The following is a 16,192-nucleotide window of genomic DNA, read 5'->3' on the forward strand; positions in this document are numbered from 1 at the left end:
GCAAACATTGTCCTGTCTTGGCTTAAGGGGCGAAATAGCTGTTTATTTTAAAACTTGTTTCTCTCTGCCTGGATGAGAGAGGAACTTTAAGGAAGAGCGAAAGGAGGTGCATAGATATAAAAGATATGCATAAAATTGATAGACCTATAGTTTTGCTTGTTGATTTCATTTAACACTTGAGATGTGAAGTCAAACTTCATTCAGTTGCGGTATTAATACAGTTTAGTTGCCTTTGGTTATAAGAAGGGCAAACATATATACAATTATGCAAGATAAATATTTGTATAAATATGCATTGTAGTAAGATAAGACGTGCATTAATTTGGTGTGGGAAACGATTCATTTTTTTCCCCCCGATTATAATTATTTTAACCTATTATTATTTAATATTAGGCATTGCGTTTTGGCAGTGTCTTTGAAGTGTAATTGAGAGAATTTCCAAAGATGAAAGCATTAAAAATGATGTTATTAGGCTATTTATTTTTCTTAAAAATACTGTAGGCTAAGTATTAGTAGGTTTTATATCAATATTGTTCAATATAAATGTCAAATATTATTATTATAATTCTAACTTAAAATAATATTGTTATAAAAGACAGATTATTATTATTGTTAAACGTAGACAAAATCGTCTTTTGAAACGTATTTCTGGAGGTTGAAGATTAGTCTAGAAGGTACATTCAGTTACAAAGATGTTGTCTGCCACCTAGTGGCTCAAACAGGATGGGTTGATTGCATACTGTATACTTACACTTAACGACATTCCAGTATCTATTTTTTTTTCCTTTCTTGAAACAGAATGGAGATAGATAGCTTTTAAATACAATGAAAACGAATTACTATTTTAAATGCCAAGCTACAAAAAGTAATATAGCCTAAGTGGGCTATTATGAAAATTGTCCACACGAATGGTAATCATATTCCAAATCTTATGAACCCATACGGTTGTTTTGTGTAAGGAATTAAAAAAAAAAAAAAAAAGTATTTATTGACTGGCTTTTCCACTTGTGCACTTGCTCGGGGTTGCGTTTTAAAAAGCGTCACATGACATTCGAGAACAAATGGGGTTTGGCGTCATTTACGTCAATAGAGCGGCGCGTCTAAAGGCACCTTTTCTGAATTAAGCACGACCGCCAATGATATTGGACAACTCATCTGTCATATGGTTACTTTTCTACTTTTTTTTATTTTTTTTATGATACTCAAAACTTGGCATTTAACATAACCATGCGCCTTTATAGTATGGAAAAGCCGTCTAAGAATATTCTGCCTTCTCATTCACGGAAGAAAGAAAATAATTGCTTTGGAACTGCATGAGGGTGGTGACAAAATGATAACTTTTCATTTTGGGTGGACTGTTCCTTTAATTACATTCTGGAACAGAACTGGACATCTTTGAAAATGTGCATGTATACTAATAAATATCGACCATATTTTCTCCCTCTAAACTCGTATTTGTTGTTAAAAATTTAGGAACTATACAATAAATAATAGAAAGAAAGAAAGAAAGAAAGAAAGAAAGAAAGAAAGAAAGAAAGAAAGAAAGAAAGAAATGCTTTGAGTGCCAGTAGAGGGCAGTATGCGTTCAAGTTTCAGCAATTAAGGGACAAGACAAGTCATGTTTGTTTACATAACTCTGTTAACTTTAATACTTGAGAAATGCATGAAAATATACTCTTCATGAAATAATAAATATAAAATTTCTGTATGAACAAATGCACAATTTACAAAATATAAGTGTCATCTCTGTGAACTATTTAAGTTATTCAGTTATCTGTCAGTGAACATATCACATAATAACAGTCTCTATTACATAATTTAGGTTTTTAACCTTTACATGATACTGATAATTTGGTATATTTTCTTTTGCCCTATTTCACTCATTAGAAAAAAAAGCACATTCATGTTTTGCTGTCTGCTCTGATGGGACAGAAGGGAACAGTCATGTGGGTTTTCACATCAAGGTACAATCTTAGCTGACTCTTATGAATCAACTCTGGGCAGAGTCATTGCATAATTATAACAAAATGTTCTTGTTTTTTCTCTTATTGTTATTCTTACAGACTACCATTCTGCCAGATGTAACAATTAGAAATTTCTCACGTCTACTGTTACATGCTGCAGCAACTTATTGTAGGCAGACACCCAAAATTGATCTAAGTAAGCAGAACCTAAATGTACTTTACTGCCATTTATTTTTACCACAGGCAAAGTCACTTAGATACAATTCTGATTGAGTTGGTTTATGAGATTCCGAGAGACCCATTCTCTTTTCAGGACGTGAAAAGCAGTTGTGAAATGAGACCGGCCAAAAGGCAAGTCAGCGCATATGTTGGATTTGGAGCAGCGGAGTCAAGTATGCTGGGGTTTGTGGGCAGGCTGGGAGGCTTCAGTCTGTCTCTGAGCGGCGTTCGTCTTTGTTGTTGTTCCTGTCGTGTTTGAAGAGGTTCCACCGTCACATAGCCATTGGTTATCCTTATATTCAGGTGTGGAGTCGTGCTATTGTCAACATGAAAACAAAATTGAGGGTTTTATTAGTAAAAAGCAGCTTTTTGCTGTAGAAATGTGGTTTCTGGCACGCGTTGTGTTCTCACCTGTCTCCTATGCGCACCCACAGGTCACTGAACAGCCGTGGTCGACTGTGTGTATGATGGGTTTTACGAGGGCGTTTGTAGCGGCCAAACTCCTCTAGCTGGCTGAGACTGTCTGGCAGCAGCATATGTGAGAGATCTTCCTGGCTGATCTCCTCAAGCTCAGGAGATTCTGATGTCCATTCCGTCACCGACTCAGAGCTGCCTTCAGTGGGATTCACAGTAGTCCCCTCAACCTCGGACCAGCTCCTTCTGTGAAAACGTGGAAATTAGGAAACTTATGGGATGCAGAATTTTAATGAGAAATTGTCAAACAAAAGTACTTATTTATATATATATATATATATATATATATATATATATATATATATATATATATATATATATATATATATATATATATATATATATATAGCAATATCTCACGAGTAGCCATGCGATATGGCATCATGTCTACGGCCGAATCACAGCATGCTGGTATACAGCCATATTGCATGGCTACAAGTGTGATATTGTGTTTATACAACAGCAAATTCCCGGAGGACTGGCCGAGATGAAGCTGTTCTCTGCGGGTACATGAGCACTAAACGGTTGTTGACGGCCTGGAGCTCGCATCTCCGAAAGCGTCTAAACAAATATTCTCGCCTAAAAAACTCTTAAAACTACATTCTGTTACAAAATAATAGTAGTAAGTATAAAATTATGGTGGGTTTGCCCATCCGCCATGACACTCACTGTGAGAATGTATATGTATATTTATGTATATATACAGTATATGATAATTTTTTATTTATTGTATTTGTCAATATTGGATATATTAGGTGATATTTGATATTTATATATTGGCATGATAATTTCACTACATTTTAAATTGAGATGATCTTTACTGTCATGATCCAGTGCTCATTCATATCTTTTATAACATTATTAATTTAATAATGTAAATATTTTTAGAAAATCTCAAAACGAATATCCATTTTTAAACTACATTATAACATTGTGATATCTAAATTCATTTAAAATGATTCATTTTCAGTTTTAGTTTTCAATTTTCAATCATTTTTTATAATTAAAACTTATTTTATTTTTAGTATTAGCCATTTATATCAAAAATATTCTTGGGCTATCAGATTTTTAGTATAGATAAATTTTAATATAAATTTAGTTGTAGAATTTAAAATGATTCCTTTTAGCTTTTATCGTTTTTTAAATTTATTTCAAGATAATTTAAATTAAAATGTATTATTAAAGAATATTTTAATATTAGCCAATTATAACATATTATCTGTATAGATCAGAATTTTAATATCGATGCATCCCTAGTCCATACTTAAAATAGTGGATTAATACATATGAAGGTTATTTGAGAACTGGGCAGTGTCAGGAGACACCTTTGAAGTACTGGAGATAAAATCCTAGTAGTGTTTCAAAAAAGCTCTGGCTTAGGGTGTGTGTGCGTGTGTTTTGGAGATACTTTGGACTTCAAACAGCTTCATATCAACCTTTCGGCTTGCTAAGAATTTACAAAGAGCCAGTGAGGTCAAAACTACAACCTCAAAGTCTTAAGCTCCCTTACTGATATCCAAATTCAGGCTTGCATACCAATCCATATACTGCTATTAAATGCTAATATTATACAGTCACGACTCTCTTGTTTCATCATTTTTGAAGAAAGAATTTGAGATTATAGACATTTGAACATAGACTTTACCATAGTGTACCAGTAGGGCGTAGCATTGCTCAAGATTATGCCACTCTATACTTGTCACCTCATGCTACTTGTGCCCACTGGGGCATTTCATCGCGTAACCATGACGACATTTGGTAAACCGTACTTCATTCCAAACTGCCTCACTGTGGTTAGGCCAACCTACTGTGTTTAGTACATCCATGAAGTGTTTTGTTTGGTTTGAATCTCGTAATCACCCATATGTGTACCACAAACACACTACAGGACTGGTTTCAGGCCTCGAGTTTGTGGTTCGTGAGCTTTAGTAAACACATGTCCATCTGCCACTGCACGTTGTTTTACTTGCCCATCATATCACCTCATTTTTTTGCATTACAGAACAGAGAAAGTGAGCAGGCCTGAGAAAGCTGGAAAGGTTCATGTTTCTAAACCACAGTCAGTCCGTCATTCAGCCAGTCCATCCAGCTGTCAGCTTGTTACCACAGCCACTGTCATCATCTCCAGCAAACTGAGAACCCCCCCTCCATGCTCTCTGCCTCAATGTGCAATGTGCCAAAGGAAAACGTTTGCACTGAAATTTGCAACAGGAGATTTTTCAGATGACACCGGCTGGATGTTGTGGTAGTGGTTGGGTTCTTTTTGAGTTCTACATGCCTTTCTGGGACTGTTCACTTGCTCGCCGTTCTCATTTTTCCATTTGCGCCTTTGATTGGGTGTTGGAGCCATTACAACATCTATTTAACGAGTACAACCTACACAGCCTTTGGATCACCTTCTTCCACCTCCCCTAAAGGCCTGTTGAGTAATGGTAGGAGTATGCCAACAATGGAGGTGGGTTTTCTTTGTTTGAGCAGGCATAGCACCCCTCTCTAAAAGATAACTGGGTGAGGCAGAGTTTGGCAGAGCGTTGGTCTGGCCCACCTCGTCATGGTTAGCAGGGGGAGATCAAAGGCATAGTTTAGCACTGTTTGCAGTTTAGCAGAGTAAGTGGAATATCCTCCTGGTGAATTACAAAGTGCTTGGGGTTTCTATGTGGTGAAATACGATGCATTACTGAGTCTGTGTATGTAGTACACGTCATTATATTCTGCGCCACGAAATATTCATGAAGGTTTTTTTGTTTAAACTAACAAACTTAATCCTAACTTAATAATTATTATGTGTGTGTGCATAATATTGGCATAGGAGGAAAAGGAATAAGCAGAAGACTGAATCTTAATGGGGAGGAAAAGCCAAAAGTGTGAAGCACGGTTGTGTTAAAAATTCAGTTCCTGAGGTTGAATTGAGGTAGCAAACAGGATGCAGAATTGCAGTTCAAATTGGAATGCAAGGAAGTAGAATTACAATGAATTATGAAGAAATTTTAACTAAATAACTAATTTTGAATATGTTTTTAAAGATAGATAGATAGATAGATAGATAGATAGACTGATTGATTGATTGACTGACTGATTGATTGATTGATTGATTGATTGATTGATTGATTGATTGATTGATTGATTGATTGATTGATTGATTGATTGATTGATTGATTGATTGATTGATTGATTGACTGAACTTCTGTGGACCTGTTGGAAGAACGCTAATTATAGGATAGTTCACCCAAAAATGAAAATTATCCCATGATTTACTCACCCTCAAGCCACAGGAGTATATGACTATCTTCTTTCAGATTAACACAATCAGAGATATATATAAATATATATATATAAGGCTGGGCAACTAACTCAAGCTCCTCTTATATCGAAATCCTCAGACATTTCTCTTTAAAATTTCTCATTTTAGACTTTGTGACCGGTGTTTTGTTTTGCTCTATCCTCTGTGCTTCTGCGTTCGTCATTACGTCATGCCCCTGGTCAGAGGTTACTCTTCTGCTGCCAATCGGTGCATACGTCTGCCGAAAGCTAGTTATTATAGTTAATATAGTTTTAAATATGGTTATTTTTCTTACAAAAACCCATCACTTTGCTTCAGGAGGCCTTTATTAACCCCCTGGAGCCATGTGGATTACTTTTATCATGGATGGATGCATTTGTTTTGGCTTCAAAATGTGGCCCCCCATTCACTGTCATTATAAAGCTTGGCGGATCAAGGATATTTTTAAATATATCTCCGATTGTGTTCGTCTGAAAGAAGATAGTCATATACACCTAGGAAGGCTTGAGGGTGAGTAAATCATGGGATAATTTTCATTTTTGGGTGAACTAACCCTTTAATTTTCCAGAATTCATTATCTCTGTTTATTTTTTTGCATTGTAATTCAGTAAATTCCACTGCATTCTAATTCACATTCCAATTCAACTTACTGTGGGTTAAGGCCAACACATTCATCAACTGAAAGGGAACCAATTGTTCAATTCTGAATTTTGTGTATGTGTGTGTGTACTCACTCTGTGATGGGTTCTTGCGCTGGTGTGTGCTCCACCTCATAGCCCTCCTGCCGCAGAATGTCCAATACACTGTGATTCCCCAGGAAATGACCTGTAGCACACAGGAAACAAGTAGCAGCCATGTTAATGAGGATAGGTTTCAGGTGGGCGTGCCATGTGCAAATTTTAAGAGAAAGCAGATAAGTGCATATAGTCATGGGGGGGGGACGCTGTCTCAAGAACCCTCTGTTTCTCTTGTTCTTGATCTTAAGGTGCACTTGTTCCTTCAAGAATGAGGCCATATAAAATGCCCTGTGCTACTGTCTCTCCGCCTCGGCTCTCACATATAATACACTCATAATTCCTTCACTCTTGAGACATCAAACGCACGCGCTCCAGCACCACGCTGATGAAAGCTGTTTCACTTCTCCGCGTAGCCGATAATCCCGTGTGTCACTCAACCCAGCAATAAGCGCTAATACAGCCTGACCTCATCGCCTCAGCATGCTCCATGAGCTTATTAACGGCACGCTGAAAATCTTCAAGGCTGTCTTTTTTCATGCTTCTTTATCATCATTATTTTGCTGATCACTCGTGAAGACAGGGAGGGGGAGGGGGAGCGAGGGGCCCGCGGCGCTTTCTTGGCCGCCAAGTTCAAAGGCTGCTGGGGCGACTGGCATGGAGCGTGAAGAGGCTACCGCTGAGCGTCGGTCAGATCAGACGGCCAGATTATGCCGCTACGCCCTTCGGTACAGTGGAAAGGAACAGGCGGCCCATTGAGGCCCGTCCTGTTGTGTTCCTCACCTCGTCTCCCATCCCAGTGCTGACTCAGACAGGTTCAATGACACTGCGGCATGGTCGGCAAGCTATCACACCCACATACTCTGATTAATGTTCATATTAAACTAAGTCAGAATGATCTTTTATGGAAATTTCAAGTAAAACAGCCATTCCTCTGTATTCGGCATGTAAAGTCGTGCGGTTCATTTCATGTGCAGTATTTATTTGCAAGATTTCAGCCACATAAATAACCCAGCTGGACAGAGTGTTCTCACAGACATTTGGCTACCGAAGGAAGTAGTTACTCGAGAAGTGTTTGGTTACTAGAGGAAATAGTTAGATTAAGTTGCAGTGCGGTGAAGGCACGGGTGGTCAATTGGCTACCAAATAGGTGAGTTTTTTTTTTTTTTTTGTCAGGACTTATTTAGGCCGCATATGGAGGTCTTTCTGAAACGCTTTCCTTTAATTAATGCAAGGAGGCAGATGCGTGCTACACAACAAATCAGCCTGTACTAATCTTTCTCCGTAGGCACCCACACCCAAAACACTGGCACACGATAAATAAATATACACACCCAGAAACAAACAAACAAACAAACCCGCGCTCCATACACACAGACTCGCTCCACTACAGGAGGTTCAGCTCTCCAAAGGCTGATACAATTCATTATGTATATTTGTGGTGTTTATTTTGTGACCGCAGTTAGTATATTCTGATTATCAAGAGCAAACAGCTGTAAAGAAGTACTAAAAACACGCACAGGCCTTAAACAAATCAATTTGAGGCTTAGCAAAAGCTCCTGGCTTAAAAGTTACGCCCAAAGCCCTCGACCAAATCGTCCCACTCGCAGAGACAGAGACAGGTGCAGTGACTGTCAGTTCATTCCCTTTGATTCAGTCAGAATAGAGCACATGTGGTGTTTCCATAGTTTGTTTTTCAACCCGTATCTTAGTTGGTAATGCAAGGCAGGAGCAATTCCGTGGCTATGGGTTTGATTCCCAGGGAGCATGAATACATTAAATTCACTGTAAATGGCTTTAAATAACAGTGTCTGGCATATATTAATAAATGTAAATGTTTAACTAATGTCCTTACGGCCTGAGTTTTATTGTAACGCTTAAGCTCTGAGCTTTCTCTCTCTCTGACTTTCACAGACTTGTTCTCGTTTTCTCTCTCTCGGGGTAATTAGGGTTCTCAATCACTTTTTAGCAGGAATTCTTTGGTGCATTTATACATTTTACGAACCCCCTCTCCTCTTGCCCCTTCTTCGTACTCAGAAGATGTACTGTGAGCAGTTCAGGGGTTGGTTTGAGTATTTTGGGTTGTGTCCAGGTATGTCAGCACCTTTATGATACATTACACATGACACAAACCACACACACACACACACACGGCCATTCAGCCAATATTTTAGACTTGTGAGCAGTATTTTACACAGCAGGATTTTTGTTATTGTCCGCTTACATTTAATTAATACATTTTTTTCATATTTGTCAATTTTATTATAATTACTTTAACTCGCTCTAAAAATAGAAAATCATTTTATATGTCATTAATATGCAAAACAGACCAAACATTAACCAATTATAGTGAGCAAAAGTTAAAGCAAACCAGTTTTACATATTTCATCTTCTAAAAGCATTGCAGTGTTGCTTTTATTGTCATTTTTCATCAACAGTATGAATAATAGTTTTAATTTATTAATCATAATAAAAATGGTTTTAATTATTAAAGTTTATTATTATTTCATCATAGTCCATCTTTTTCATCTAATTTTTGTTGTTGAAAAAAATCAAAAACCCTGTCAACTGCTGTAATATTTTCATCAGTAATCAAAACCTATTTGTATATATGCTTAACACTTGTGAATGTGATTTCACCAAGTACAACATGTTCCTGGATCAACATCTTTGTTGATCCTGGAATAACATTCCAATCAACCAATCATATTTGAGGGACAAGTTTATAGTTTATGTCAAGTTTAGGCTTACAACAAAGGATAGGTGCTTCTATATCAGTGTTATTCACCTATCATTTTTCTCTGATTTTCTTGGCAAAATCACAATGACCCCTATTGATAGACAGCCAACAAACAAAATATTTCTTGGAGAGAGGGAACAGTTAGAAGAGAGGAGAAAGCACGTATTGAGACTTGTGATATGAAATTGAGAGGCATTGTGGGCCACCAGGCTGCTGCTGTCTTTGACCATAGTACTACTTTTGTCTTTTTTCCTCTCTACTTGTCCATTATTATAAGCAGCATGATGTGTGTATCTATGGCTGTGTGTGTCAGAGGATGCTCAAGGGAAGCCTCCACCTCTGAGTCATTCATTTTTCTTCAATCCAGCGCTCAATCCCCCGTGATTACCCTACAAACTACTGACCTGTAAAGCAGCACAGCTCCATCTAATCCACACACACATGCTACCCTCTGCAAGTTTTTACAGCAGCAGGAAATCTATAAATCTCAACATGGTCTCTGAGTCAACAAACCCTCCGCGCCGCCTTGAGTGTGCGCGAGAGTATATGGCCACAGATCAGCGAGGAGAGCAGCTCTCACACCTCCTATAAATCTCTAAAGATCAGGAAATTCCAGCCTTTGGGCCATCCCTGGGATCTGAGCTGAACCGAGAGATTAGTGAGAATTAGGGGGGTGCTTCTCTCTTTTACCTGTCCAAAGGGACCCCTCTGGTTGTAGTTCAGCAGACTCCGTAATGAGGGGACTCTCTCTCGCTGCCGTTGGACCGGGTGGGGTTCGGGGAACTGTACTGAACTGCTTTAAGGTCTGTTTGGGGTTCAAGGGTTTGATGCAGAAACACTGAAACTGCTTCCTTTATGGCTTTAAATATTTACATTTCTTTTACAGTGACTGTGGGGTGGCGGGCAAGCAGATTTACCAAAGAGAGAGAGAAAGTCAGTCCAGTGGATGGGGACATTTTCACAGTTGGGGAAATGTGAAAATGTAGGAAAGAGACAAAAACAGGGCGAGCAGGAGCACATTAACAGTCAAAGCTCACAGGGGTTAAAGCATTTAGGGGAAATTGCCCCTATGGTTTGTTTTAGTTTCTGACAGCTGGGGTCTCTACTTATTTTCTTGGAATGCTGAAGTGGCTTTGTTGAAGCAGTGGGCATGATTAAACAGAAAGAAGCCCTTCTTGCACATAAATACATATGTAATGGTATGTGCACTCATGCTTGAAGAGCAAAAACTATATTTGTATTGACAAGGCAGTGCACAAAAAGTGTGTGTGTGTGTGTGTGTGTGTGTGTGTGTGTGTGTGTGTGTGTGTGTGTGTATATATATATATATATATATATATATATACTGTGTCGAATAAGGTGACAAATAAGGTTTTTAAAAGTAAAAAAAAAAAAACATAATGGAGATTTAATTAATTTTGAAGTTTTATGAAGTATTAACAATGAGATTATGTGGTTTTTATAATCAATTAACACTGCTTTTGCCATTTTTTACAAGATGGACAAAATGTTTCACCAAAAAAGTCATTCGGTTTAACCGAAATTTCGGTTTTACCGAATGACACTTTTGGTTATACCAAATGACAATATTTTTGAACAATGCTAACAGACTGATATCTAGCAAGCAAAAGAACAGTATTTAGTACAAGTTTTTAAAATATTACAACATTTTCTGTTTTATAGCGGTTGTATTGAATGACCTGATGTTTCGAGACATGCGTATGAGCAAATGAAAACATGAATTTTTCAAATAGTTACATGTCACATCCTGTCACATGATATTGACCACATGACTTGATCCAAAATGGTCCCTTTATATTGGTTACTCCGAATGACATCAATGAAATTCATTGTTCCGGACATTCTCATAACAAAGCAATGACTCCTACACATAATTTTAATACCATTTTGCACTATGTTAATATATGATGTTATAAAATTATGCCAGAATAAAAAATGTATACATTTATTACATTTTAAGATATTTTAATCACAAATGAAATGGCTGTTTTGGCCTTTGGTATATGTATATGTCTGTGTTAAACAAAAGTAAACAGCCATTGTAGCATATATAACTGTATATATATATATATATATATATATATATATATATTTCAATTTTTATATATGCTATTTATACACTGCCTGGCCAAAAAAAAAAGTCACTGTTTGGATTTTAATAGTGATTATTATGTTTCTAGTATGTTATATGTTTCGCAACGGTTCTTTTAACCCTTAAAGGAGTGTGTAGCGCTTCATTTCTTAAACAACCATGCAAGACACATCATGGCCATATTCCAGGATGACAATGTCAAGATTCACCAGGGTTAAAATTGTGAAAGAATGGTTCAGAGAGCATGGAGAATCATTTTCACACATGAAAGTCAAGACCTTAAGTTCATTGAATGTCTTTGGGATGTGCTGGAGGAGACTTTACAGAGTGATCACCTCTTGCATTGTCAATACAAGATCTTGACCAAAAAATGATGCTTCTCTTGATGGAAATAAATTTTGTGATGTTTTTCCATCAAGAGGTGCATCAATGTTTGGTCAAGATCTTGTATTGACAATGCAAGAGATTAGCACTCTGTAAAGTCTATTCCAGCACATCCCAAAGACTTTTTAATGTATGGGCAGTGTATATAAACAGCATAACTGATGGTTATCATGGAGAGTCATAATATACTGTATCGCTCACACACTGAATGATTTCACTCCCGCATTTTAATGTGGTTGTCACTCCCAAGACTCTCTGACTTAACTCTGCAATAATTTGCATAATAAATCACAGACTTTTTCTTGGAGTGCATCCACATACTCTTTGAATGTATGTGTGTGCTGGATGAAATCAATCACATGTGCAGGTAGACGCATCTGTTTAAGTGCATCACAGTAAAACAGTGTGTGGGTGAAGAGAGATCATGTGTTATGTGTGTTATGTGAGCTTAAATTCCATTAACACCCAGATCAGTTGTTTTAGTAGCTAATGAGGCATGTAATGGCAGAGTCTGATAATGAGCTCTGCTGATCTAATTAGCACTGAGAGTCACTTTAGCACAAATGTCCTCAGAGATGCAGACCAACACAACACCGCAGCTCAAGACAAACAGACTGTTTTCTCCAGGGTCCCAAAAGCCATTAGATTTGATTGGCATTTAATAGTTGAGCTTTTTTAAAGTGTAACAACTTGCAGGAACCTTTTATTGACTTAGATAAAACACTTCCAGCTTGCCTTTTGAGATTCACCTTCTTTTATGTAACATTTCTTACCAACAAGAGGACCAATTGCAGTGGTTATTGTGATGCCATCTGGTGGAAGTCATTTTTAAATTGCTTGTCAAGCTACAAGCTACTCAATATAAAATAATTTAGTTACAGCCAGGCCAGTTCAGCTCAAAAGAATCCACAAGACAAAAGTTCTTAATTTAAACAAACCATCAGAATGAACTTTTACTAAAATGAATTGGACTTCCCAATGCTTCATATAGCTTTATCAAACAATTGTGTGACCAAGCCTATGCCCAATTCACTCTGCGAAGTTATGGTATGAGGTACTTTAACATCATCTTCCCAAATCACTGGAGCGTATGTTACTGTTTTTCAATGACTGATGCTTCTAATGCAGCACAAAGAACATTGGGAGTGAAGTGTCCCTTGGTTGGACACCAACAAAATGTACATATTCAAAGGGCCCTTTGAAGAAATTATCTTTGAGCACTTCTGTAAGGAATGACAATACAATGACCACCACAAACAACTGCAAAACACATGTGCTGAGAGTTCCTCACCCCACACAAACACACGGATGAGTGATCACATATTTATACAAACACAGTACAAACAGTGTCCCGTGCGCTTACTGGAACTGACTGTTTTAGCGCCCACGATATTAGCTTTGTCATTTATTAATGTCATATGCATGTCAAATCAATAGCAAAACAAATCTGAGGCCATTAATGCAAAGACAAATGCTCGCTATCAATGTAGCGTGTGTATTAAAGAAGAAAGCGGTGCCTGGGTTGTGGCCATCGCAGGAAATTCCTAGGGATGTTTTCAATAAGAGCACGAAACTCCACGCAGCACCGAGGAACCAGGCAAATGAGAACCTGCTGAAACGCCACACACACACTCTACTTGCTCAGCAAATGGCTAATTAGGATGTGACTGAATATGTTTGAGGAAAGCAAAATTATTTTTATTAGTACATACAAACGTTTTCCATCGCATAGCATTGGCTTGACTTTTTATGTAAGATATGTGTTTGTCAGAGGCTTGTTAATAGATTTCTTAGTGGATGTTAAATATTAAGATATACTGAAGTTTGTGCCTGTGAGCTGTACCATAAACAGATGTGCCAGGGTGGCATGTTCCCACTTATCTTCTGACCTGTTACGTAACAATAGCGTTTATTGTAATGCTTTTTTCCTCAGTTGGTCAGACATGTTACTTACTTGTTCAGATAACATTTTCCGGTGAAAATTCTTATTTTGATCATACTTCCAAGAGGTAGAATCTGTGATTCCAAAGTACATTATCCACACCGTTGTGATGACTGACATCAAACATTAGATTTATACGCGCTGAGGAGCCGTGCCAATGCACAACCCGCATAAAGATGATAACTGCAATTGCAGGTTTCCATCAGAGATGGCGACAAAGAGGCAAAACTTACGGACTGCAGCTTTAAACTTAAATATAATCCATTTCATTGGATGTATGTATGTCATAAAGTGGAAGAAAAGATGTGTCGCTGCTTCTGTTACATCACAACCCCAAGAACGTGCTGTTTGTTTTCCATGCAGTTACAATGAATGGTGGCTAAAGCTTTTAATCTTTTAATAAAAGGGAGCAAAATCCCTATAAAGTATCTTAAAAGTCATTCTTCACACAAGTCGTTATTTACCGATAATCTTCCCCTCCAGTGAGCTGTTAATCACTGTGACTGGATAACTGAGTCAATGTGTTGAACTGAACTCAAAAACTGAATCCAATCCTATTCATAAATAATTCATTTAGTTTTGTAAACTGAGTGTCAGTTGATTCATTGAACATATCCAATTCTATTGAATGATTCATTCATGAAAGTGAATGTGTCAGGTAGAGCTAAGGTTGAAATTATGTGGATGACTTTAAGGAAACTTTTTACAAAAATGTGCTTTGGTGTCATTTTTAAGAGTCAGGGTTGGGGGTATGTGTGAGTGCACATGTGTATGATTTTCCAAAAGAGCTTTCTAGCCTGTGCCATAGCTTCCCGTTGAATCAAAACATGCTATTGGAAAGTCTACAAAGCAAGGGTGGCAGGTTTGCTGTGGAGCAAAGACGGATGGCCTGTTTAACCACTTTACCAGCACAGTGTGTAGTTTAATCAGCCCTACAGAAACTTGCAGAGCACTCTGGTAACTGTAGAACCCTCCGAGCCCAGGTTTACAGCTGCTAATTTTGCTTTCTGTCAGTAGTTCTGACTAGAAACAGCCCAAGTGAAACTGTGAGTAACTCAAAGAAGAGCTCTGAGTAAACACAGTTAGAGAAAGGACTAGCACACCAGGGACAGACAGACAAACTAACACCTCAGTTGCCCAACTATTAGCGTGTTGGTACACGGAGTGCAGACAAGATATATTTGTCACAGTCCTTATCTTTTGAGATTTTGAGCTGTAAAAAAAACGACAGGGCATCATCATGTAAAATTCTACTTCTACTCCATTAACACATACAAACTGACACACAGGTTCTTACACACACACTTGTCCAGTAGAAAACCTCAGATTTACCCCATCAGTGCTAATGAACATCACACAAACATAAACGTGTGCTCATACACACAGTTATCCCTCAGGACTTGATGAAGCGTTCAGAAACATTAGCAGCATTAGCTTGGAATGCAAATGAAAACAAACCGCTCACACTCTCACAGATGAGAGTAGCTGTCAGTCCTCTCAACGGGTCTCATTCACTATTAAATGCATTCAAGTGTTCTTAGTTATGTGTTTACAAAACATTATTGTGCTTGATTTAGAACAGGTGTGTACACACATGCATTTCTATTCTCATTCTAATGAATCCAGATTATTCTACAGCGTATGGCCAGAGTTAGTAATTAGCATAATGCACACACAAACTCTCACTATATGCAACCCTTTTGATGATTTCAAATTTTATAATTCATGAAAATAATGCATTTTGTTAGGTATGCATTTGTCAAACAGACAGGTGCATGCAGAATAGGAATGTAATTGATGTGTTCTCAGTCGTGGGAAAAGTTCTGAGGGCCATTTGGTTTTACTGCCATCTGGGGGAGTTTGCGTGTGCACGCGTTTGTTTTGTATGTGGAGCTGGATCTATTCCTAGTCAGTGTCAACTGACCTCATCTTCGGAATGTTAGGTTTGTGTCTGATGGTTATAAGTTTTGTGTGACTCACCAGCTCCGAAAGCAAAGAAGAAGCTTTGGGTGGGGCTTCTCTGAAGGAGGGCGGAGACACGGCGGGCCATTCGCTCGTTGCGTTTGTAAATGAGCTCCTGCCGCAGGTAACTGTCAATCTGCTGCGCTGTCAAGCGCTCGTGAGCTGGCAGGGAACTGTTGATGAAATGTGGAAGCTGAGAGAAAAAAAGAGAGAGAGAGAGAGGTGTTACTAAAGGCCTGGCATGAATCTTAGTCTGTGTATGAGTGAGAAACTGGGCAGCTGAGAAATTTATTCCACTTTGTGGAACGTGACTGCCACACACACTTACAAATGCTGTTTTCCTGTCTTGGACTCCATATGCACTGATTGATTTGCTGCAG

The 16,192-nt window shown here is 38.0% G+C and overlaps 1 protein-coding gene across 4 annotated transcripts in view; it reads right to left on the bottom strand.

Moving 5' to 3' along the window:
* Positions 1–1,621: 1,621 nt before the first annotated feature.
* The window catches only part of trabd2b (TraB domain containing 2B), a 70,451-nt gene continuing 55,880 nt past the window's right edge, over positions 1,622–16,192 (bottom strand). For all 4 annotated transcript variants that reach the window (XM_048210341.1, XM_048210342.1, XM_048210340.1 and 1 more), the window contains exons 4-7: positions 15,831–16,005; positions 6,672–6,762; positions 2,595–2,843; positions 1,622–2,499 (exon numbers count right to left, since the gene is read on the bottom strand). In XM_048210341.1, coding sequence (XP_048066298.1) covers positions 2,274–2,499; positions 2,595–2,843; positions 6,672–6,762; positions 15,831–16,005 — 741 coding nt within the window. In that variant the 3' untranslated portion in view covers positions 1,622–2,273. The remainder of the gene's footprint in view (positions 2,500–2,594; positions 2,844–6,671; positions 6,763–15,830; positions 16,006–16,192) is intronic.

Source organism: Megalobrama amblycephala, linkage group LG12 (assembly GCF_018812025.1).
Source record: "Megalobrama amblycephala isolate DHTTF-2021 linkage group LG12, ASM1881202v1, whole genome shotgun sequence".
Classification (NCBI taxonomy): Eukaryota; Metazoa; Chordata; class Actinopteri; order Cypriniformes; family Xenocyprididae; genus Megalobrama; species Megalobrama amblycephala.